General features: G+C 36.9%; 1 protein-coding gene across 10 annotated transcripts in view; it reads right to left on the reverse strand.

Annotated features, from left to right (window-relative positions):
• LOC103476800 (protocadherin-15) overlaps window positions 1-25,735 on the reverse strand; it is a 197,137-nt gene that overhangs the window by 29,225 nt on the left and 142,177 nt on the right. For all 10 annotated transcript variants that reach the window (XM_008429400.2, XM_008429399.2, XM_008429402.2 and 7 more), the window contains 7 exons: window positions 24,004-24,144; window positions 22,162-22,274; window positions 9,536-9,645; window positions 8,891-9,031; window positions 5,222-5,349; window positions 2,706-2,921; window positions 756-844 (listed from right to left, as the gene is read on the reverse strand). In XM_008429400.2, the coding sequence (XP_008427622.1) occupies window positions 756-844; window positions 2,706-2,921; window positions 5,222-5,349; window positions 8,891-9,031; window positions 9,536-9,645; window positions 22,162-22,274; window positions 24,004-24,144 (938 nt within the window). The remainder of the gene's footprint in view (window positions 1-755; window positions 845-2,705; window positions 2,922-5,221; window positions 5,350-8,890; window positions 9,032-9,535; window positions 9,646-22,161; window positions 22,275-24,003; window positions 24,145-25,735) is intronic.

The following is a 25,735-nucleotide window of genomic DNA, read 5'->3' on the forward strand; positions in this document are numbered from 1 at the left end:
GGGGGATTGGTTCTAATTGGTTTTCAGTAAGGTTTTAAGTGCTGATGATTTTGGTTGGAAATATAAATCTAGCAGAATTTTTCACTGTTGGGTTTCATCAGCTTTCTGACATTGTTTATAACCTTTGCAGTCAAGACACTTTCACCATGATAACTCTGTTTGGCAGCTCTTAAAAACACTACAAAGGAACTGGGAATGCATTCTCCCAGTTGCATAAACTTAGATTCTATCAATATTAACAAAGGCATGAATCTGAACAGTTATCTTCTTTATTAATGGGCTAAACCTCTTTACAGAGCATCACTGTCTATTATGCTATACTGGTGTGGTAATGTTTTGGAGGGACTGAATTTGAGGTTTTCATTAGCTTATAAATCACAATAATAAAAAAAAACAGAAATACAGGCTGGAAATATATTACTGGGTCATACATTTATGGGTTTCAAATTTTGAATTGAGCAACTAAATACTCTTGTTCACAAATGAAGGAAACATGGAGTGAGTGAAAAATAATGCAGGTCAAGAAAATTTACTATTTTGCGGCTCAATTACACTTTATCTGACATTACTCAGATGTACATTTATACATATAGTATTGCATAGGGTAATTATTTAACATATTTATGCTTCAGACAACATGAGAATGAGCACAGACATAATTTATATGTAGTTCTGCATACCCTCTACCATGCTTCTCTTTTTACGAGGAAACTGACTTATTTACTTTCAAATTTGAAGATTGACTCATGTCTTACCTAATGATCTCCTCCTTCTTCTCTTCTACTAAGTAGGGAGGGACAGAGGAGACAACGACCTGCATGTCTAATGCGTTGACTACTGAAACCTGAGAAAGTGAGTGGAGCACAGAGGAGGGAGGAAGAGGTGGGGAGACAGAAAAAAAATGGGACCATGAGTTAAAAAGACCACAGGAAATCAAGATAAATTGTGATTAGGCGAGTTATTCATGTGCCCCACTGTGAGTTTGGCCGACTCATTTAAATGATTCTTTTGATGCAGCAAGTCAGACCCTGTAATTGCCTGCTTGTATTGGTGCCATGCGGCAAACCTAGCAGGTCTATAATTCTGATACCACAGTTAAGTGCATAGGCAATGGCCTCTGTGCTCTGAAGCCAAATCTCCCATGTGGCTCTTGGAAAATTAGGTTTCCCCTTGAAAATTAACGAGTGCCATGCTTATGCACTCGCCGCTCTCTCATATTCAGGCAATGTCCCAGACCCTCCTTCTGTCTCATTAGAGACCTGTTAGCCAGACATATTTCACTGCAATGAAAAAAAAAGCCTCCCCACAGTAAGGGCAAAAAAAAACAACAAAAAAACAAAACAAAAAAAAAAAATAGAAACTGTATTTGGGGAACAGCAGAACAGAAACAGTGGGTGCTTGGGTAAATTATTTCAATGAAAGGCAAACATAAAGCAAGGCAGAGGCATATATAATTTTGAGTTAATTTCTGTACTGAAACAAATAACTTTAATTTTATTATTAGCTAGTGGCTAAGGCCACACATTGAGAGCTTTTGCCCTCTACGAATGATGCAGTTCACTAAACTATAATGCACTGCATAAGCATTTTAAGGCAAAAGATAAATGTCCTTTAACAAGTTAGCAGTAATACTAACAGAGCAGCTTTAACGGAGGTAAACCAATTTCACCTTTACACATAACCAGCATCTTTTTAATGATTGTTGTGAATAACATATGTTGCCACTACTCCTCAGATGCACAAGTAAAACTTTATTCTATATAGCCAACCAAAACAAACTGTAAATGCCAATGTCATCATATGTTGCAATTCTAAAATTAAGCACAATAACTATATAGTTTTTTTATTTTTAAAGTTCATAGCTGAAAGTCAAAGTCTTCAAACTATTTCTGAAGGTTTTGAGCTACATATGTTTTCTTGTGAGTGCACGGGATTGTGTGTTTGTGTTCTTGTAAAAATAAGGTATGTATAGTTATGTTTTCTTTTTGTGTAAAATTGTTTGTGTGTATCTGTTTTGGCAACCAGTTGTGGACTTTCTCCGGCATATTGATGAGCCTTTTGAAAATAAGTTTTAGCGGGAGTTTTCAGATCTCATGGCTGAAAAAACAAACACCCTTTTACCTGATAAAATCTGATGCCTTCTAATGTTTTCAACTGCACATTTTGTGATGCCTCAAGTAGAACAAGTATATAAGATTGTTTAATACAAACTTATTAGGGTTGATATTCGATAAGAATTGTTTGTGTTCTGCATTATTTATGACTCAAAGTTCTGTGATTTCTGGTCATGTACAGTGTGACTGAAAACAGCAACAATGATAGCTAAAAGAGCATTTTCTGAAATTCTACCTATAAATATATGAAAGAGTGTTGGTCTGAGTTTGACTCAAGTTACTAATAATATAGGAATAATATAGGGAAATTGAGTAGTATTTAATAAAAATCCCATATAAAATAGCAGGCAAGCAAATCAGGTGTCTAAAACAAAAGTTACACATCGTACAGGAATTGAGGAAAAAACAAATCTGACAATTTATGCATCGGTTTGCTCTGCAAGCTGCTATTACAATAAATCAATAGGCTGCTACTATACTGGTGACATGTTAGTCAACAACTAGGAGTACATAATCGCCTTGGAATTTGTGCTTAGTAATGTGTACATACTCACAGTGCAGACTGCAAAAACCTCTAAACAGAATACTCACCACCACTTCAGCACTGCTGCTGAAACCTTTCCCATAGTTATCAGTGGCAATGACTTCAAACTTGAAGTAGGACCTTCGCATATTTCGAAACATGATGGCTGACTTAATGATTCCAGTGTAGGCCTCGATGACAAAGCTGTTCTGACCCTCTGCTGTGGGAGGTATAATTAGGCGATATGCCATGGCGCTGAAGTTTCCCGTGTCCTTATCAGTGGCCTGTAATAGAAAAGCAGCATGTAGTAACAAAGTGGAAAAGAAATTAAAAATGATCAACATAATATTTAGAAAAAGAGGTCAAATGGCAATGTTGCTCTAAGTGCTCTAATTCACTTTTAATAAATACCAAGCATGTGCCAAGGAGGTTTAGAGCCATGAGTAATATACCTGCCCATTACCTACTGGAACGTGTACTGTGAAAAAGTCCAATTGACATGGTGGAAAAGTGTCTTGCTGGTATTTATAAGCAACAAATCCAAATTTGTCTCCAGTGACATTATGTGCATCCAATTATTGCTATGTGCCTGACACTTGGTTTTGATGAGGTAGAGCAGAGTGATATTTTCAGAGAAAACAGCAGCCTGGTGTGCTTGATAATGGGAGTGTGGGGACTGAACAAAAATGTTTGGTCAGGCAGCCTAACAATGAGCTCATTTTTAGCTCACAAAACCCCACCAAAAAGCAGGGGGTATATGTATATGTTCTTTAAAATGTACATTTTATTTAAACTTTGACCATCAAGGACTGAGCAAATCTGATCAGCCACTGAGCTCAGATACAAGTGTGTTTTGTTTGTGTATGTGGTGACACTGATAAATTGCAGCAATCTCTTTTTTTTTTGTCTTGCAATTGAGACAGAGGGGATACATAGCATTGGATGCAGTCTTGAAGAAAGTGCAAAAGTCAATACAGTCAGATATTCTCACCAGCGTATATTTTATGGATTACATTTGCCAACATTACGGAGAGAAAGAAATCCCTTAAATTGTTATGGACACACAGTGAGGTGCTTAAAGTAGGGCACCAGAAGTCTGTGCTTCAGGATTAGCATACACATAGTTCTTCTTTAAAGGCACCAAAGAATGAACTTTTATGAAATAAGCCTGGGAGCTTCTCATGCTTAAGTACAACTATTCACAATTTTAAACGGCATGGGAACAGGCAGTCACAAGGGAAGCCCAAAAGAGTAATTTGCATTGCCATGAGTCGGGTTAGTCTTTGAATAAAATTACGTTTCCCAAGGAAACATACTTTTTTAATCAAAGAACAGATTTATCTGCTTAATTGAACATTCATTATCTTAAGTACGCACTACCAAAATGAAACCTTAAAAACATAATTAAATGTATTTATAAAACACTTGCAATACTCGTATGTTTCTGTGGAGCAAAATGAGACGTAAACTTTTTTATAACCTTAATCTTCAAATATCATCCAGTGGAGGGGAAAACAGCTGTCAGTTTTGTAAGTATGGTATATAACGAACTGCCACACTTAGTAGTAAACACTTTGGTACATTCCAAGTTAAATAAGACAAAAAGAAGTTGCCTTTTTGTTTTATTCTAATACTACATACAAACAATTTCACAAAATACTTTGAAAGTTCCTGCAATAAACACTGTTATAGAAAGTTTAAATAACCATGTCTACAGTTTGGGTTTATACATGATTACTTTACAGAGTAGTTGTCTGGGGCTTTACTGTTACCCAATCACAAACAATTCTTGATAAGTGAAGATGTTTTAAAAAGGAACTTTTGTTTTACTTTTCTGCTTGTTTTCCTGTTGGAGAAGGTACCAAGCAAGGATCTTATTGATGTGTGGATCAATAAAAGCACTGTCACAACCTGTCAGAGTATAGACATCGGGTTTTTCTTGCAGCAAAGATTTCACTTCTGTCAGCTGAGCCCAAATGCATCAAAACCGTCAATGATATCTATATTCTTTTTGTTTATTTCATCTTCTGTGAGAGGAAGGCTAGAATTGGCCCCTGGAGCAATACAAGTGAGAAAAATACAAATATTCAGTTAAAATGGTAACTATCAAGAGAGATTTTATCATATATGTACAATAAATAGAAATACCATTTTGAGAAAAGTTGGAAAGCATCATCTAAAAATTAGTTTTATCATTAGTTTTATCCGTTTTATCAGTTTATCTTACACTGTAAGTTAGAGAATGACCAAAGCTTCACAAGTTAAATATTGCAGGGGAGCTCAGTAACAAAAACATATGACCAACATATTGCAACATATTTCTATTTTTGTATATTGAAAACTATGTGCAGGTTTTACCTGCTTGTGAATGAAAGTAGACAACAAATAGAGCAAAACTGACAAAGTGATGTAACCAGAGATAGTGGAACAGATCAAACTGTGCGGAGTAAAGCTGATCGGATGAATTGTTACACCAAGGCGGCCAGGGAAGGGAATCAGGCACTGCAGGTTCAGCCAATTCCCTCTACATATACTGCATCAAAAAACAACAACAAAAAAAACAACTTATTTTCTATTTTCTTACCACTATTTTGAGAACAGAGCTGAAAATCTTGGTGTCTTCAGTCACGCCACCTATGTAGAGCGTTCTGGAGAAGACGGGCGGGTGGTCATTTTCATCCTCTACATAAATAAACACCTTGGCAGTGTTGGCTGCAAAAAGCAAAAAAACAAAACAAAACAAAACAAAGGTAACAATGTAAATAAATGAACAAATAAAGTTCTGGACAGACTTTCACTTGAGCTAAAAATGCAGGTCTAATTTCCATTTATCTTAGGCAATGTGAAACCAAAAAACTTTGGCATGTACTGTGAGAAACACCAATTTGAGTGAGTCACTGTATTTCAAGAGTCTAATAAGCCAAGTTTGCTGAACCCTCATACATTTATAAATGAAAAAAAGAAAAGAAAAGAAAGAAGATCGGTTAGGAAACTTTCATCTTTAACACCCAGAAGCTTATTCAGTCATGTGGCCTGTAGATAATCAGATGCTGCATAATCTGGCCTTGAAACTGTCAGATCAGAGTAAGTTCTTCTATTCCCAAGACTACTCTGAAATGTATTACTTCATGGAAAATAACACAGAAGTATCTTTTTTTTTTTTAAAGAAACCTTTTTTTATTTCATACTTTCAAAGATGGTCACTTCTGAAATAATTACTATCAGGTTTTAAATTGTAAAAATGTAAAAAATATAAACATGAAAAGCCAACCTTTTTATTAGGTAATTTCTAATTGGCTATGATAACTATCTGAAGTGATTTTATATATGTTCTTTTTAAAATAGCTCAAACTCAGTCTGACTAGATGGAGAATTCATACAGATTATCCAATAATTTTAGGCCTGGACTTTGACTGGGCCATTCTATTGCATTGAAATTCTGTGATCTAAACCTTATTGTTGCTCTATCAGTTTATTAGCCCTCCTACTTAGGCTTTATGACAAAAAAATGTGGGAAAGACTCCGTAAGTCAATCCATTATTTGAAGCTTTGGATAATCTTAATTAGAACAATTACATCCTACACAGAATTTAAAATTAATCAATGGCCTTTTAGTGAAGCTTCACATATTTCATTGTTTGCATTTTTCTTTAGCAATCGTCAGCACTCATACGAACCCTCCAGGTCTGCCGGTTGGACAAATACAATATCAAGGACCTCTTTCTCTTCACAAAAATGTAAAGTCATCCTGCAGTGAAACTAAGGATGCATCAAGGGAAGTTGGAAAGAAACCCCAACACATCACATTAAATTGCATACACATTGGCTACAGTGTGAATCATGTATGGACAGGGCTCAAGGGGATGAGTTTATCTCTCCTCCCTTTCTGTTTTTAAAAGTGCCCACATTCCTCCCAGACTTTTAAAACATATACAGCAAGTGTCCTTCCTTCTCTAGTTATTTTTTACACACTCATAATGTAAATGCATGGGTAAAAAAAAATAGGCCCATTAAACGAAAGGATCGCTTCAGAGAGGAGAGCAGTAATGGGTGTGTTCCCATCTACAGAGCATAACTGTCTTACATTCTGACCTTATGATAAATTAATGTGTGTGTACAGAATGTATTACATACATAAACTCTGCACTTGTCTTAAGACTAGCAATCACATACCCAGAGTGCTCTCCCTTCTGGGTAAGTGAGATATTTTCACTGACCCAAAAGTACACCAGTGGTGTACAACTTAACTCAATTATCATAACCCTGAGATAAAAGCTGTTCTTTATTGTAAAGCCTCCATAATTTGTTACAAGTGAGGAAAGAAAAATGCATCTGCCCACTCAAAAACTCTCCCTTATGTGTGAGACAAGAGCCCTCTTATGGTTTGTGTGCCTGACTACTGTTTACTTGTAATTACTGTCATTACAATGTGAGGGCCACACAGAGTGAGAAGATGAGAGGCGTGAAGAGCAGGCCATCGATTATTCCTTGACCAAGTTTGGAGGCAGCGTATTATTTGTCATCGTAGGGAACTTGTATGTCAGTAAACTGGCCATTAACAAGCCTAATGAAAACCTAGATGTAGTAATGATATCAGAGAAGGTGTTATCTAAAGTCCCTGTCAGCTACAAACAAAACAAAATAAATCCACGATAGCATTTAAAACTTGTATTTGTGGAAGTATATAGAGAAATCTGTAATACCTACAATTTAACGCACGTGGAGCCTGAAAAGATTTAGAACTCTAGAATATGGAATTCTAGGGTCATTAGTGCATGCAGTTCAATACAAAAGAGTATACGAAAAAAAATTATTTCAACAATTTAAAGCAAAGAGTTAGACTCTTACTTTTTATACATTTGTTGTAAACATAGCAACATTTTTCAGTGTTTTTATTCTCCTGATTTTGTGACGAACAACATAGGATATTATATTTATGCATTAAAAATCTCTTCTTTTTCAATAGTCTTATGATGAATTTAAATTATCTAAGAAACTGGGTTTCCAGCAGCTCCAAGCCATGATTGAAAAACCTACCAAAATTAACCATTTGAAATATGCCTCTGTCTGTGCAAGGAAATTATATGAGAGTTTTCTTTAAATGATAGCCTTAAATAATAATGATAATATAAAAATGCTAATAGATTAGGCTATTAAGGCCATTTCTAAATTCATATACTTGGACCAACCCAAACTAAGTAACTATATTCGGTAACACTTTATTTGAAGGGGTGTGCTTAAAACTGACATAACACTGTTATAAACATGACATAACATCTGTTATGAACATAAAGAAGTCTTTATGAATGTTTATGATTGCTGTCATGAAGTGTCATTTGGAAAATAATGACACTTTTAATGCAAAGTTGCTCTAAAAGTTGCACTGAAAGTCTATTAAAAATGCCAACTTTGCATTAAATTGTAATTATTTACAAAATCATGCAAAGTTGGCACTTTTAATTGACTTTTAATGCAACTTTTAGAGCAACTTTGCATTAAAAGTGTCATTATTTACCGAATGACACTTTATGACAACTGTCAAACATTCTTAAAGACTTCTTTATGTTCATGACAGGTGTTATGTCATGTTTATGACAGTGTCATGTCAGTCTTATGCAAACCCCTTCAAATAAAGTGTTACCCTATATATTTTAACAGAAATATGGGAAGCACAACCCTTAAATGAAAAAGCACATTTTTAAGCATATTTCACTTAAAAAAAAAAGAAAGAACGAGATGAATTAATTAGATATTTTTTTTCTATGAATAATCTCAGACATTCCCCATATAGAGAAGAAAAGCATAAATTAAAACAAATGATGATGGATATATTATTAAAATACATTTAAAGCAGGGACAGATGAATATATGTTATAATAATTATATTAGACAAACCTTCTCCAGTAGTTTCTGCTATTGCTGCCCATTTTAAATCACACTGGAATTTTCTAGTTAATCTTAAACAATGGGTCAAAAAACAAACAAACAAAAAAAACCTTACAAACTCACACAAAGCAAATCATCTATCTAGTTATGTGAAGATGTTGCTTTTCTGTGTTAGAATGTGTTCCGAGTAAAAAGAAAAAAAAACATGTCAAAGCATTTGACATGTTTTAAAACATCAATATAACAAACCACACAAAGCAGCTTGTGATGGAGAAATGCAGCGAACATTTAAATCAAATATGATTTTACTATTATAGTCTGTCAAAAAACCATGGTAATAGATCTATATTTAAAAGTTATTTCTTACTTTTAGAAGGCACACGCAGGTTGGACATGACAACTCCCAAAGAATCTGCTTGCACCCTGAGAACGTAGCTGGTTATATTCTCATAATCCAGAGGTCGGGCAATGGAGATGACACCTGTGCTGCTGTCCACTTTAAAGTGACCTGAAAACAAGAAAACATGGTGACTATTAAAAAAAAAGGGTGTTTTCCTCCTTCTTATTTCTGCTTTTGATTGAATTTGATTTGTTTGTCACTTGTCAAATGTAAAATATTTTTTGTTTCTCTTTGCCAACAAGTTTAGCAAGCCATTTAAAGTGAGTGCAACAGAAATGTGATTTTCTATATCTATGCAAAGATGGAGTTAATATATACTCTGTCGCCTTCAATATTAAGAAAAATCCTGTTTTTTGTTTTTCCTCAGGGACACTTTACAACAAAAAACCAAACTCATTCTCAGTATATGGTAGTACAAACAATTTTGCACCTAAGATAGGAGTTTCTCTCTAATCAAATAACAAATAAAAAGCTGTTTTTTTTCAAAGCCGCAGTCTGTGTCACAGACAATCCTAGGTAGGAAGTATGTGGAAAAACCTATTTGTATCTTGTACCCAGAGAAAATTCAATTAGTCTTCATTTCCTGCACCGTATTTGATCTGTAGGCCATACCTAGTTCATTTCCTCCAACAATGGAGTAGAAGATGGTTTGATTCATAGCAGCAGCTAAAATAGTTCCCACTGCAGTGCCAACTGGAGACAGCTCTTTCACTGGCAGAAACCTGGAAAGACATCAAACAAGTGGTAAGGCAGCCATTGCTGTCCAGCACTTTGGTCAAATCAGTATAAAGACAGTAGAAGAAAGTATAACTGAACGGTCAGTTGTTGTGTCCAACAAAAATGTAAATGTGTCTGTGTTTTACATTTTCTAAGAAAAACAAAAACAAACATAGTTAGGGTCACACAAAATAATGTCAGTTTATTTAAAACTGGATCTTATTTGGAAATAGTGCATGAACTTCTAAAAGAGTGCATAACGCTTCACTTAAACATTTGGAGTGTGGAGCTCTTGACTGGCCAATGTGTTTGCAAGGATTCATCCAGTATGAGGTTGTTTCTCTTCAAAAATACAGAAACAACATTTGTTGTAAATGTGTAAGCTAGATTCCCCTGTTAGCTTGCATTGTAACTAATTTATATAGTGTTAGAGATTCTACTCTGACCAAAAACTTTTGTTCGTTTGTGTCTCAGTGGAAGGCAAAACAGAAATTGGAATTGCGCATTTCATAAAAAAGGGATTATTAACACGAGAAAGGATACAGCTATAACATGACATCATACATAATTACATCAAATCAACAACTGACAAATTTAGGCAAATCAGAAGACATGACTGCAATCATAGAATAATTTGACTTGTACAGGTAAGTTGCATTAGAAAGAAGCCCTGAGTAAGACACGGCAAAGGTTACACAACAATTACAATTAGATGCACAATTAAAATGCCATACAGAGAGAAACATGGAAAAAACAATACTGGCAACAGACACTACTCCCAGTATGAATGCAAAATTTTGCAAGATGAAAAAACATTTGAAAGAGTAACACGTTCGCTTACTGTTCCAATACTCTCCATTTACTTTACTAGGTTTTGCCATGTAATATCATTTATCCTGCAGATCAAGCCAATCAACACAGTTTATCTCACAGGTGCATAAGTTAGTTAGTTAAATTATTTTCTTCTTTCAGCAAAATGTGGTTGAGGTAAAAAAAACCAACAACAACAAAAAAAAACAAACAAAAATAAACAAATCTTAAAGTGGTGCCACATGTCTGTGTATATCACACAGTAGCTGCATAATAAAGCAAAGCATTCTCTCCCTCAGAATAGGACTGTGTAAGGGCATGAGCAGCAGATCGAAAAAGAGAGCTGAGCAGAAAAGCAACATTCCTTTTGTAGTTTTTTTTTTCCTCTTATTGATGGTGAAATACTTTGAGGAGGATAACGTTCCCAGTTTGTGGCTGTGGCACTGTGATAAAGTCTTCAGATTATGGAAGATTTTAACTGTAAATCCCCAAGAAACCTTAAGGTTTTTCACTTAAAGATACAAAAACAAAAAAATTTGCAGAGGGATAAGGTATGTTGGGATTCAGCCTACTGCTTTGTCCTTTGGCATTATTTGTCCTTATGTGATTATTAATGAATGAACAAACTTATGTATTCATTCATTCATTCTGAAAATTGCTGAGACTGCAAGTATCTATCTACCAATTCATTCAAGAAATTCTTTAAATGTAATATTTGCAGAGTTGGTTAGAAACAGATATCACTCAAATATCTTGTCGAAAACATCCACGTTACAAACCTTTCTAATACAATACATACCTGTCCAAAAAGGTGCGTATTGATTTCTAGCTGAAATGATTTCCCCTGTTCTTCATGGAAATTACAGCTCCAATAGAGGCAAGGTAAAGCTGTAGGTGTTGAGGAACGATTTGAAGATGACATCATCTCACTGAGAAAACGGGTTATGCTATTGTGAAATTTGTTTTTTATTTCGCTTATTCTCTCAATGTTGTATATAAAGTATGATTCAGTGTTTACTTTACATAATATCTAATTTCAAATTCAATTCCAAAGTTGGCTATAGTTCACAACAACTGCAGGAAATGTGTCACTGTTTTGGAAAGAGCACACAATCATAATGACCTGTACTTGTACTTATATAGCACTTTATCAAGTCCTGAGGACCCCAAAGCAATTTACATAACATTCAGTCATTCACCCATTCATGCACACATGGACATGCTGATGATGGTGTTACGGAGTGAAGCTTCTTCAAACAAAACGGAGGATCGTATGTCTTTTACTGAACCTTTCTGTTCAGTTCTTTATTGAAGAGCGAAAACGGCGACAGCTGATAACGGCAACAGCTGTTCGTTACCAAAACAACCAAAATATCAACAAAGCAAGATAGTGACAAAACAGAATCAGATACTCAAGCATTCTTCAAAATAAAAGACTTCTTCTATTCAAATAAATCATGTCTTGCACTTAAATATATTTCACTTCAACCTTGTAATTATATACAAACATGTTCAATTCAATTAATAATAATCATGTAATCTATGCTTAACATATAATTGTAAATCAGTCACTTATACTGAACAACATTATAAGTGTAAAAAAGTCACAACAGATGGTGAGCTGCTAAACTGTAGCCACAGCTGCCCTGGGGCAGTCTGACAGAGGCGAGGCTGCCATGTGCCAGCAGCACTGTGCCCTCTGGCCACCACCAGCAGGCAAGGCGAGTGAAGTGTGAAGTGCAGACACTCGAACCTTTACAGGATAAACGCATACCAATGTATAAACTTTCTGATTCTAATGTAGGTGCACCTTAAGAGATTAGAATATTGGAAAAAAAATAAATAAATTTTTTAGAAATGACTTGTGTTCACACATTAGAATAGTCCTGTTGGAAAATAAAATCACCATCTCCATAAAGTTCGTATGTCTCTAAAATGTCGGAATAGATGGCTGCACAGTGTACAAACACTAGACGATGACATGAATCCCCAAATCATTACTGACTGTACAAATCTCACACTTCCCATGTCTTTTCTTAAGGTGACATTTAAAATTTGCTTTCATCTGGAAGAGGACTTTGAAACACTGAGTCACAATACAGTCCTTTTTTCTCCATAGGTAAGAAACTCCTGATGTTGCATCTGGTTAGCAGCTCAACTCAAACAATGTGACTATTCTAGCTCATCTCTGGAAAACATCTGTGTGTGGTGGCTTTTGAAGCACTGCTTCCGCTTGTACAACACCGTGAATCCTTTCCAAACTCCTAAATAGGTTTTCCTTCACAATCCAGTCAAGGTTGTGATTACACCTATTGGTTGTGCACCTTTCTCTACCACAAGTTTTTTTTTCCCCCTTGTACCTTAAATGTGCTAGGATACAGAATGCTGATGTTATGTGGTTAATAAGTAAATGACCTTATCTAACCTTAAGTGAATATGACCCTACATCACAATGCTACAATTTATTGAATAAAAAAATTTGAAAAGTTTATAAAAAAAAAAAAAAAAAAAAAAAAAAAACACCAAAAGACAAAGTACAGGCCAAAGAACAAGAACACAATATGAAAAAATTTTTTTTTTAAATATCCTAGAATACAGCAACTACAAATGCAGACGGCTAAACTGAGGTACTTTTTAACCTTCCATACTTTTTGGATTGACCAAACACATATACCGCAGCATCAGCAGTTTGATGTTAACAGTGGTGTCCAGTGTGGCTTGTTGCAAATCAAAGACATTGATTCATCACAGTTACTACTTTTGCTGCTTTGGAGGTGCAACAAATGTCTGTCTCTGCACTTTCCACACAAAATAATGAGGTGCAATGACCCCTGGAGTGAGACTACTGAAAAATGTGTGCCTCAAAGAGGCTTCCCACATAGCAAAACGAGGGAATACAACTTTAAGATCGAATGTTTTCAGTCTTCTCAGATTAAAGAACGAGTCTGGCTTGTTAAAACACATACTGCAGCATCGGTAAGTGAGATATGCTGATTTTTCTTAGGGTTATCTTTCAATTTAAGAAGAAAATGAAGGCAGTCTGGAGCAGACACAATGTGAATTCCAGGAGGAGGCAACACTGTTATCACCTTCCTACAAAGTGGCTCTGCCTGAGGGTTGAAAACTGCTGAGGAATGCCAAGGTGGATATTATTGTGACTAAAGTATGCCAATTATTGTAAAAGTGGAACCACATGTAAACAGGACCTTGGACAGAAAAATGGGGTTATTTAGACTGACAGGTGGAAGAATCTTGCTTTGATAGATTGTTGCTCTACTACTATCCAGATATTTGCATAAAAGCTGGCTTAAATAATAAAGTTTGAATTTTTTATTATTATTTTTTTTTTTACAAAGGTCAGTTGGTGAGGGATTCTATTAAATTCAACCTGTAATTTTTTTCCTAAGTAGGGCCAAAGTTACTTTTCAATTGAGATAAAAAAACAAAAAACAAAAAAAAACTAATCTAGAGCACGAAGAGTGGCATAGACAGAAGAGCAACCTGACATGTCTATAGACAGCAGAGGGTCCCGGTGTCAACATGAGAGAGTGACTGACATGCCGCTGAGAGGTGCGGGCGGCTCACATGTGTCAGCAAGCACTCTGCCCCAGGGCCAATGGCAGAGTGATGCTTACGAGACAAGGCAGAGGCGGATAAACCTTGTTACACACCACAGGGGCAGCTGTTGCCGTGTCTACCATACTCCACTTTATACCTTGGTACCTTTGTTGCAATGCACAACAGACTGAAAAACAAGCAATGAGCATAATATGAGAGTGACAGGTGTGACCTTCCTGTGCTTGATGAGTTTTTTTTTTAATACACTAAATTCAGATGTGCATCGTGAATGAATTGTACTTCCAAGATGGCACAAACAGTTCATCGTACCACATAGGGTAAATCATGAATACTTGTTTATTATGCTACCCAGTTGTTCAGTATTTATCAGTTCAATTCAGTGAGTGAGATGGATGAATTCAAATCTTGTTTTGTAAGTTTTGTTAGTAAACCGATGTGCCACCCTGGTGTGTGTCTCTGCCTGCAAGCAAATTTTCAAATGATGAATGATAATTACAAATCTGAAAAACATTTCAGCTTCTGTTTCTATAAAAGCTGATAGAAAGAAAAGTTCTTTATCGAGAGCTTAGTTTTTCAGTCAATACCAAATTTAACAGCAAACTCCGAGTAAACCTACTTAAGCGTTTCCCAGTGGATTAAAGGTGTGCAATAACTTTAAAAATAGGACAAAGTTTAAATGCTCTTTGCAGTTCTGCGGGTAGGATAGGACCTCTTCTGTGTTTAATGCCAACAAATGTGCGACAATGAAGATCAAAACAATACTCAGTAACTTATTTTCCGTTTTTATTTTGTTCCCTACCGTTAGTGTTAATATCCATTATCCATTATTATTATCAAGTAAACTTGGTTACTGTACATGTAAAATTATATATTACATATGTTTATGCTAATGTTATTTAGCTTAGGGTTTACAAAATAATAGCGATCCAACCATTACGCACTTGTCCTTGGAGGGTCACAGGTGACCTGGTGCTCACCTCTGGGGGTTATGGGAGAAGTGGAAGCAGGGTACTCCCTGGACAGGGCACCAGTCCATCGCAGGGCAACACAGAGACACACAGAACAGGCGACTATACACAGTCGTACCTAAGAGACTCTTAGAGTAACCAATTGACCGGACATTCATGCTTGTAGACTATTGGAGAGCTAGCATTTGTGCAAAGAGAAAACTCACCAGGAGAACATGTAAACTCCATGTGGAACGACAACATGCTGGGAATTAATCCCAGGACTTTCTTACAGCGTCACCATGCATTTTCTTGCTTATTTCATATAAAACATGCATGATAATAATAAGACAAAGCTGACCATAAAAGCATTTCATTTGTCACGATTGTGCATACACTACATTTACAAACACTTATCTAAAAAGCCAGGGTGAGTCCTTAATGATATGTTACACTGCTCGTCTCCTCTGTCTTTCTGCATTGACCTTTATCTGATATTTGGATGTGTACAATGATGACTTTGTGTCAGTTAGACAGCTCCATGATGCCTGTCTATTGAGCAGATTTGAGCAAAAGGTCAGCAAGCCTCTGGAGTTCACATGTTTAAGGCTCAATGCTGCAGAGTCAAACCTGCAGCTGATGCCCTTCAGTTACATTAAGAAGCCCCATGCCCTAAAACTACAAGTCAAGAAAGAAAGAAAGGAACTAAAGGATAAATGTTCACTGACAAACAGATTACAGAGAAGTTGATTTGTTTAAATGTAGATTTTCGGTGAGGCACAAAGCCAATGTGTGGGAGAATGCTGTGTAATTTTCACAGCTCAGCCTTGAAATGCATGGCAGTGAGCATAAATATGTGGGCTCAGAGAACCTCTATAACTTTTATAAACAGCTGGCAAATCGCTAAAAATGCCACTAAAAGAGATGCATAGCATGGAAGCATGTCATCTGCTGATTTATGTAAGAACCGTAGCCGTGTTGAAATTTGGGAGGTGATTCTTAGCTACAGTTTACTTACCAAAGTATCCAGGAATGCTTTTTAAGAATATATTTTTATTGAGTAATATATTGACTAGTACAAAACCTTTGATCCGGTCTAGCTAAAATTTGGGCTATTTCTCATGTTATATGGATATTTCTGAGGGAATTTTTAAATATAATATCCTGGATTGATAATATTAGGTGTATTTTTTTAAAAAGCATTTTAATAACAGGCTTAGGAACTTGCTGAATAAGGAAATGAAGAAAAAAAAATCAATACTGCTTAACACAAGAATCCAATAGTTGTAGTCCATAGAGTTCTTGCCTTGTGTATTATCAGCAAACCCATGAATGGACTTTTTATTCCCAATCCTATTTATTCCTCTTACTTGCACAAGATTTTGTCCTGTACGTTTTTCATAAACTCACCTTTCCAAAATTATGTTTATACTTGAACAGTAAATTATTTGCTCTTAGCCTTTGGTGGCTTATCCTAATAACATCTGCTCAACTACTGTCAAATAAGTAGCCTTCAACATGGTCACATACATCATAACATGGCCATAACATCGTATTTGTGTCTTAAAAATAATTTTTGTTTCGGTACTGTAATTTCTGAGGAAGGCACATGTTAGTTTATATAAGCTGTAAGCCAAACTCATCAAATCTCTAACATACCGTATTTTCCGCACTATAAGGCACACCTAAAAACCTTCAATTTCCTCAAAAACCGACAGTGCGCCTTATAATCCGGTGCGCCTCATATTTGGACCAATATTGAGCTACAACAGGTCTAGCAACTACGGTAAGCAGCCGCCGACTTCATTTTCGCCCGTAGAAGAAGAAACGCTGGGATAGTTGTCAGAACGCTGGTTTGCTAATAAAGTTTGACTGACCTATCTACCGACCTGATAATCAGGTCGTCTGCAGGTCACTTTAGCACCACGTTCTCCACAAACATGCTGTGCGCAAACGGAGAAGGGTGACCATCGTCCGGCCACGCCCGGGCCCAGTCGCGGAAGGTTCTCCTCGCCAACCCGAGTCGGAATGTTTTGTTGACATTCTTTATGTCAACAAAGTGGCTTTAGATATTCAGCCGGGGTGCTTCGACTAGGGTTACCAAGGGACCTGCCCCTATACATTTAAAGCCTGGTGGGTCGGGGGAAGAGAGACAGAGACTGCGGCAGCAGCGTGTCGGTTGGTCTGTTACCCAGAATGCAGTTAGGCAAAATATCGCAACACCAACACCGTGAGTGAAACAATGACTGGGACAGCCTACTATATAAAGTACTCAGAGACCACTTCTTTATTATTACACATCCACATTTGTAGAGTATGGAACAAATCGCGTCCCGTATAGGTTCAATACAGGACGGATGGCAACCCAAACTGCAGCGTCTATTCTATGCGCCTTATAATGCCTTATATATGAAAAAAGTTTTAGAATAGGCCATTCATTGAAGGTGCGCCTTATAATCCGGTGCGCCTTATAGTGCGGAAAATATGGTACTCACTTGAAATATATATATATTGAATTATATAATCTACTTTTGCTTTTAAAACAGATTTTTTTTATTAATTATATTTTTGATTATATTCTAATTTATTAAGATGCACCTGTATCTTGTTTTGTGTGTGTGCGTGTGTGTGTGTGTTTTCAAATGCAGAATTGGTAAATGGCACAGGGGCAGATAGTTAAAAGAACATTTAACTCTCAGGATCACAGTAACAATGTTTTTATTACTCACTGTCATGACTACAAAAATAAATATCAACACCAATGCATATTTAAGTAGAGCGAGCAAAGCTAACTTCAATGATGAGGACATTATATATATATATATATATATATATATATAAAATCCCTGTTTATTCACACCCTTTAGAAAAGTGATGGTCCCCTGACTGTCAAGTGGCGAGTAACACAAAGGGAAGAAAAAGCAAAATAGTAAAAGCCTGAGAAGAAAAGCTCAGGGGACGTGGAAGCTTGGCTGTGAGTGAACAGAGGGGACGAGGAGAGGGGAACATAAAATGACATATTCGGAATCAGTCAGGCAAAAGTCTCAAGCGATTTAGAGTAGATTTAGAAAGGGAAGTGCTGAGGGGAGATAAGCAGCACAAAAAACTGCTCAGATAGCAGGTTTGTAACAACGGGCCAGAAAACATAGCCTTAGAGCAACTGAAGGTAGGGAGCGACTCGCATATCTGGCCTGTGTTATACAGCAAGCTAACCCCCCCCCATCTCCAGTTACACAGAAGGAGAAATACATGTCCATTTGCTTGCTTTAAGACCAAAGCTAAGACTTCCCTTAAGGATTGTGCTCCTGACTTGGAAAAAAGCAAAAGGCTTCAGTAAAGTTCACCAGGATGCTCTCTGGGGCTCCAGGAAAGTCTTCACCAAGCATACGGAGGAGGAGAAAGGCTCCAGGGGAATGACATGTGGAAGATTGGTTCAATCCGAGAGAAAAAATAAAATAAAAAATGCTCCTACTCCGATATACACCAAATCATATTCATTTCTTGTTGAACAGGTATTAAATGCATTCTCCATGTCCAACATTATACACGATCAATGAGGGTGGTTAAAATTAATGGCTGCCAAACAACTACTGGGTAAGTGGACATGGGCCGGCATTTTGGACTGAAATGTCAATGACTCCACCAGAGCTCCCTTAATCCTGCCGTAGGTCTGAGTGTCAGGGTCTTTGGCCTGACAAATTCTCTAGGAGTAGGAAGGGCAAACACTAACTTGAGGCAGTCTCAGTGAATGAGGCAGAGATTAGCAAAAGGACGAGCTGAGGTAACCACCAACTCACTTTCTCGTCTCCTTCTTGCACAGTCACTCAGTTTGGGAGGGCGGCCTGATCCAGGCAGATTTACGCATCTGCCATATTCCTTTCTTTTCTTCATGAAAGGAATATGAAGAAATTTAACTGAACTCCAGGGGAGGTCAAGTACCTTAGTTATTCTTTGTATCCATCTCCTGACTAATATTTTTCAATAACATTAGCTGATTTGTTTGAAGAGTTCTTTTGTCTTCATGCTGTAATATCAGCTGAGAATTCTGATTAACCAGTGAATGGACCGTCCAGACACAGGTGAGTTTATGATGCAATCACTTCAGGCACGCTCAGGTGATATCCAACTCATCGTGATCACTAGCCAACTGGTACTAAAATCAGCCAATCACTTATTATATGTTACATATCTTTATGTAGTTTTTATTTTAGTTTATTTTGTTTTATTTTATAAAACAACAGTTTTCACTTTGACGTCACAAGAATATTTAAAGTAATTTAGAACCCACATTTTGTTGATCATGTTTGATTTGTGTAAACTACAAAAGATGGTGTTGTGATGGTTAGCCAAACATCTAATGCATTTGTGATGCTACAAAAAATATATGCAATAAGTTTAGTTCCATAATTTAAAAACAAGACAAAAAAAATAAACAAGTGGCAACACAATGCTAAAAAAGCAACAACAGTACAAGTATCTTGTTTTAGCCAACAATGACTAGAGCACCTAATTTCCCTCTGACAGATGGGGAAGAGCAACCATAAAGCAGGAGAAGAAATCATTAAGTCAGCCAAGGTCCGCTGAGATGTTTTAATTGTGTACCCCAGAGCTATAGGCATAGCTTACCTGATTGCTGCTATAACTAACTGGGGCAGACAAGAACTTCTGTGGACATTTAAAAAGTGATTTGTGTTGCAAAGGTTTCTTAAGGGAGAAGACAATCATTAGAGATTGGGAGGAGAGGAATGAGTAGACGGTTAATCGCAAAGGAAGCAGATTGTATTCTCTCCGCTGGAGAGAGACTTGTTCTGCAGGGGAGGCTCGAGCACCTGGCTAATGCTTTCATGCTCATAATTTACAGTAGACCTGCCACTGTGTGTGGTAACTTTGTCAGTGTGACCAAAGATTTGCCGACCGATTTGCAAAGTGTTTCAGGCTCGCCATTCATTCAATGTGTCAATCAATGGCTTTTCAATGGCTACATTGCTGTCCCGGTGTATTAATCATTGAATAAAACTGCATGGAGGTGCACACCACCTACTAAATATGTCCTTATCACTTTTTTCAAAACTTTGTCAAGTTAAAACCACAAACTTTTTCTTACTGGGACCACCACAAAGCTGCACACTACCTGTAAGGTTGAAAGAATAATGTTAAGGTTTTAATTATGTTTCATTTCAACCAGCTTCCTACACTTTAAAAATAAAAACATAAAAATGTGGAACTTTCTTCCACATGTTTTCTCCCAACACTGCTTGTGGAAACATGCAAACATAATTTCTTAGACTTCTTTCCAGTAATAGTTTACTCCCTGGCGAGGACTGTGTGTCTACCTGTTGCACTGAGCACAGATTCTCTCTCCCCTGAGCTGTGAATCTCTGCAGCTCCTCCAGTCTCACCAAGAATCACTTGACTACTTTTATGATTAGCTTCAACTCTTTTCATTTTCAGATGACAGAATAAAAACTCCTACATGTTTATATCTCAAATTATTGTTTTAATTAATTATTACCTTTTATCATTTCCACAAATTTGTCCCTAATTTGTTCAATGTAGTCCTGGAGATTCATGGTGAGGTTTGTCCGATTATCTTCTTCTGAAGACTTTTTTTTGCAATCATGGCCTTTATTTAGCAGTATTCAGACATTAAGGGTGCAGAGTGAGAAGGGGGGAAAGACATGCGGCAAAAGGTCCAAGCTGAAGTCGGAGTGGCCGCGTTGAGTCTGCAGCCTCCGTGCTTAGGAGATTCTTCGCCCGCCCCAACCACTGCACCATGCAGCGCCCGTGTTCACTTATCTCGTAAGACAAACTTTAGATACCTACAAAGATCAGCTGTATTTAAACTGACACCAAATCAAACACAGATTAACTCTATTTACAGAGAAAGTCATGTCTTAAGGCAACTGGCTGCACTAGATTTTAAATAAGGATATCAGAGGAAAGAGGGTTTTATCTATGCAATTCTTGAGAATCATGTATCATTTCCACTTCCAACAAAGGTATATCACATCAAATCTCATTAAAATACATTAAAGTGGTTCTAATGTCACAAAATGTTAATAATGGACTTTTTAAACCCCAACAAAAGCACACAAACCTCACACATACACACACTCTCAACATGGCATAGTTTAACTAATACCAGCAACATGGACAAGAAAACAAAGCTGTGAAAAAAGATGCAACATCTCAAGTGACGTGTTGACAGGTTAAGCCGCACTTACATTACCCTTTCCATGCATAGACAGAGAGACTTGTTAAATTTGGACACAAAAGAGAGTCTGTCAGGATTCTAAACATACAAGATACTAAATCAATCCACTTAAAGTAAGCTGTACTTTAAGCTCCTAATGACTAACTACACGCCAGATGACTTTGCCACGAGACCTCGGAAGCTTAAAAGTCTGGCAAGGATCCTCTAAATCTCAGAAGAAGAGTACCTACGGCAGCATGACATAATACCCAACAAGAATCAGCTCTATTGCTTCATCACACAATATTTTTCCAAGCAGCTTAAACCGGTCTGTTAATAATGTGTTTATATTTAATAAAACATTTCTTTTTGGCGTCCTCCCAAGCTTCAGTAGCATCATTAGTGAAAAACTCCACCCAGCCATGACCTAGTAAAGCTGTGTGTTGCATTTCAGAGCAGTGGGGAGAATATTTTCCTCATCTGCTTCTCTCTCTGCCATTTTAACCATCTAAATAGTTCATCTTTTTTAAAAGTGGCTCTTTACATACTGAGAGTGTAGCCCAGTTATCTGCCATGATGGAAACAAATGGGGATTAAAGTGGTGCTGAAATGGACAGTCTGCTCCAGTATATAAATACATATAAAACTTGATCTGTCATGCTAAAAAACTGAGCTTTGAGATACTACAGCTGAAAACAACAATTGAGACGTATGCAGATAGCTAGAATTTGCTTAAACATAATAAATGCATGAGGAGAAGTGCCGTCATTGTAGCGTGAATCAAAATATATAATTTATGAGGTCATTATGGTTCAGATTGTCAAAAAAGCAGAAAAGATGACGGGACATCAAATAAGCTGTTCTTGTCCGCTCTTTCTAATCGCTGTAAGCAACCCCCCCCCCTTTGTCTAGCAGCACATTCAAAGCTGCTCCAAGGTGTGAGAGTGTACAGGAGCAGTCAGCTGCAACAACGGCATGTCAGTGATACTCACGTATACTCTTCCTCAGTGAAGATCGGGATGAGAGAGGGCTGAAGGACAGTGATCTCCACCAAAGTACTGTTTGACTTCACCGGCTCCCCGTTATCAAAGGCAATCACAAACAGCTACAAAGAGACATCAGAACGATATACTCATGAAAGCGCAAACACACAATTATCACAACTCCAAGCCATACTGCGTCTCTCTCTGACTCCTCTTTTGAAGTTCTTGCCAGGTGTTTTTTGGTAGACATGTTTGGCATCTTAATAAAGACATGGTAGCAAAACCTTGCAAAACTAATACAGGGAAAAGTGTGATTGTGCTGATCTACATTCATAGACTGTGCAAACGGTTCTGAGAGTGAGCCAGCGGAGTGAGCGAGATAAGTAGAAAGAATAGACGTAGAACTTTTGAAAAAAAAATAAAAAATACACTGAAAACAAAGATGAAACAAAATAAACAGAAAGACAAACACATTAATAATGAAAAACAATCTGCAACACTGCAGCTGATTGACAAACTTATGTTTGAAATAGTTCTATCTAAAAAAAAAAAAAAAGAGTTGCTAATCGGAGAATCAGTTTTTGTGTTTATTCTGATTACATTCATTACGTCCTATTTAAAACAACAACAACAACTATATTTTAAATTTGATATGAAATCATCCAATGTGTGTATGGATTTTCAAACGTAGAATAGAAAGTAGCATTTATGATCTGGTGGATTTCTTGTACTTTATGTCTCATTTCTGCCCACTGACCACCCAGCCGGTTGAGGAATTTGGCTGCCCTCATCGACTCCATTTCTACCAGAACTTTGTTCCAATTAAAATTCTCTTCAATGTCATCACCCATCCTGCACATGTTTGGACCAGGGGATTTAATTAAAGGGGTTTGTCAGTTCCATGCATTTGGCCATTTTAGAGAAACATTTTGGCACTTTTATGGTTGCTAAATTATTGAAATTGAGTGTGCTGATTATATTTGGAATGATTTGCACTATAGTACATTAGAAGCAGCTGAGCTGAACTAGATTGTAAAAATGGGCTTTAAAACTGATTTTTGTTGCTGGTCCATGGAGTTTGTTTTGAATTAACCAAAATGAATTGACACACAAACTTATAATAAGATAAGACAGGATTGATATAAGATTAAGCAATGCTTCTGGGTGCATATGATATCATTTGAAGGGGACAAAATTATATGGTTTAAAGAACTAATGTCAAGAAATAAACACAAGACTTCATTTTATTAGAGTGACTGAATTTTATACTTTTTTTAATGTCAGACCCTATTGAGCGTGTAATCAAGTTTCCACTGGTGATAAAACACTGATCAGGAATGATAAGGGCAGACAGTTCAGGCAAGGTCACCTCCTGGGAGTGATGGTGATTTATGAGAGTACCTGGGATGGTGGTGAGAAAATAACCCCAGTTCTTTTTTTTTTTCAATATTAGCAAATGTTACCAATTTACAATATCAGTACAATTTCATACATTTTAGTGAAGCTCTTTCAACAACTGAAGAATGAAAAGCAATCTCTTTTCAGCTCTAACTTTTCACTTTCACACTGTTAAAGTCAAGACAACACAGGTTCCTGTGACACAACCAACCCAGGCTTCTCCTTCTGTGCTATATATAGCTACTATGACTCAACTCGGATTCCATGAGAGCCCTCTTAAATGGTGCTTCCCCCCCACTCCTCAATGCATCACTGCACCTCCTTCTGAATATCTGTGTCAATATCTGGGAAGGTTCCAGTTAACATGACAACCACAAGGACAATGTGAGTAAAACGTATGAAATGACGCATGTATGCATATCTATCATGCATGTTATATAGGTAGAAACTTACTTTAAAGGTAACGCTAGGCTCTTCATTGAGGTTGACCTTGGTGATGATTCTGCCAGTTTCCTGCTCTACATCAAAGATGCTCCCACTGTAAGGAGACCTTTCCTGGTCCACTCTGTAGCGCACAAAGCTGGCCGGAGTGCCCTATAGAAACAAGCAAACAGTTAACATAGCTCACAAGGGATCATTCTATCAATATCAAAAATGATCTTCACAAGTTAAAAAAAAATGGAAAAAGGCGACATAAATATAACGTTATGATTCGAGCCACAGAAATGTATAAACATTGTTTTTTCTAGGCTTACAATTCATGAAACTATTTAATTGATTTTTTTCATTGAGCTGAAACGGATTCTGGCGAAAAAAAGAAAAAAAAGAAGGTCTGCTCTTTGCTTCTTCTGTGTGGAGCTGCCATAAAGCATCACCACGTTCTTGTCTTAAAAAAAAAAAACTCTTAGCCTCTTATATTCACCATTAGCCTGCCCCTCACCAAACATGTATATACCCTCACTTTGATTCACTTAACTATGTTATTCATCAGAATCATGAGGAAAAAAAAATTAAAATTCACCCCTTTGTCCAGCATAGCACAATTCAATTCATCAGTGACGATATAGAATTTACTATGACCCTTGATTGTGATTAATCATGGATTCTGATTAACAATCATTTCACAGCTAATCTTATTCAAAACCTATCCATCCAGACCTAGAAGGAAGCATTCAGTAGTGAGGAACAGTCCATAATGTAAACATTGCAAACTGGGGTAGAACCGAAGCAGACGTTAAGCAGCATGAGAAAGACTCGGTAATGGACAAGCAGCTTTTATGAGGACGATGGCCGACTCTCTCAGAGGTACTCAAGGCATGTCACACTGGAGAGGGACGTGTAGGTTTCCTCCCAGATACAGTACACTCCATCCCGACCACAAATAACCAGAAGAAAATGAAAATATGGGTTGATCTTGCAAATTCAATACATTTTAAACAAGTATTTATCTGAAGCAACTGAGGGGCCAGAGCTGAGTGAGTGGAATGCCTTAATTTAGTTATTTTATTTGAAAAGGGATTATTGACTAATCAGATCTGTGACAAAAAAAACTACAGGGAATATAAGAGTTGCCAGAATCAATTATAGTACATTTGCACTTCTGCAACAGACAGGAAAAAGGACTTTCATTTTCGGCTACAAAACAGTAGATTCCTTACATCTTGTTCTGAGGAAAAACGAATATTTGTCTCCATGGAAACATCTTGTTCAGACAGTCATAAGTGCCACCTCCTCCAAGGTACAGGTAATGAGAAAGGAGGTAATCTTCAGTATTTATTGCTTTTTATACAGCATATTACTATGAGACTCTCTATCTTTGTAAGTGCAGTTTTGCTCATGACCACACTGTGCAAATGTGTGAGCCAGTCTTGTTTTGTGTTTAAAAAAAGCAAGGGTGTCTGTGTGTGTCATGCTGTCAGTTAAATACCAAATCCAGGCCAGCAAAAATATGGGTTAGTTTGGGGACCTGTGTTGTCAAACCATTTTCCTCTCGTCTCTATTACACCATTCATACTGTCACTGTGCTTCTGGCTTTGTTTTTTCAGACTTTAGCACTATTGAATATTTACTGTGGTGAAAAACTTCCCTTGTGGGGTTCAGAATGGTATCAGCAACAATGTCAAAGTTCAACTTAAAAAGGAAAAGTTTGAGATTTACAACAACTGGGCGAGGGCGAGCAACAGGA

Source organism: Poecilia reticulata, linkage group LG15 (assembly GCF_000633615.1).
Source record: "Poecilia reticulata strain Guanapo linkage group LG15, Guppy_female_1.0+MT, whole genome shotgun sequence".
Lineage (NCBI taxonomy): Eukaryota > Metazoa > Chordata > Actinopteri > Cyprinodontiformes > Poeciliidae > Poecilia > Poecilia reticulata.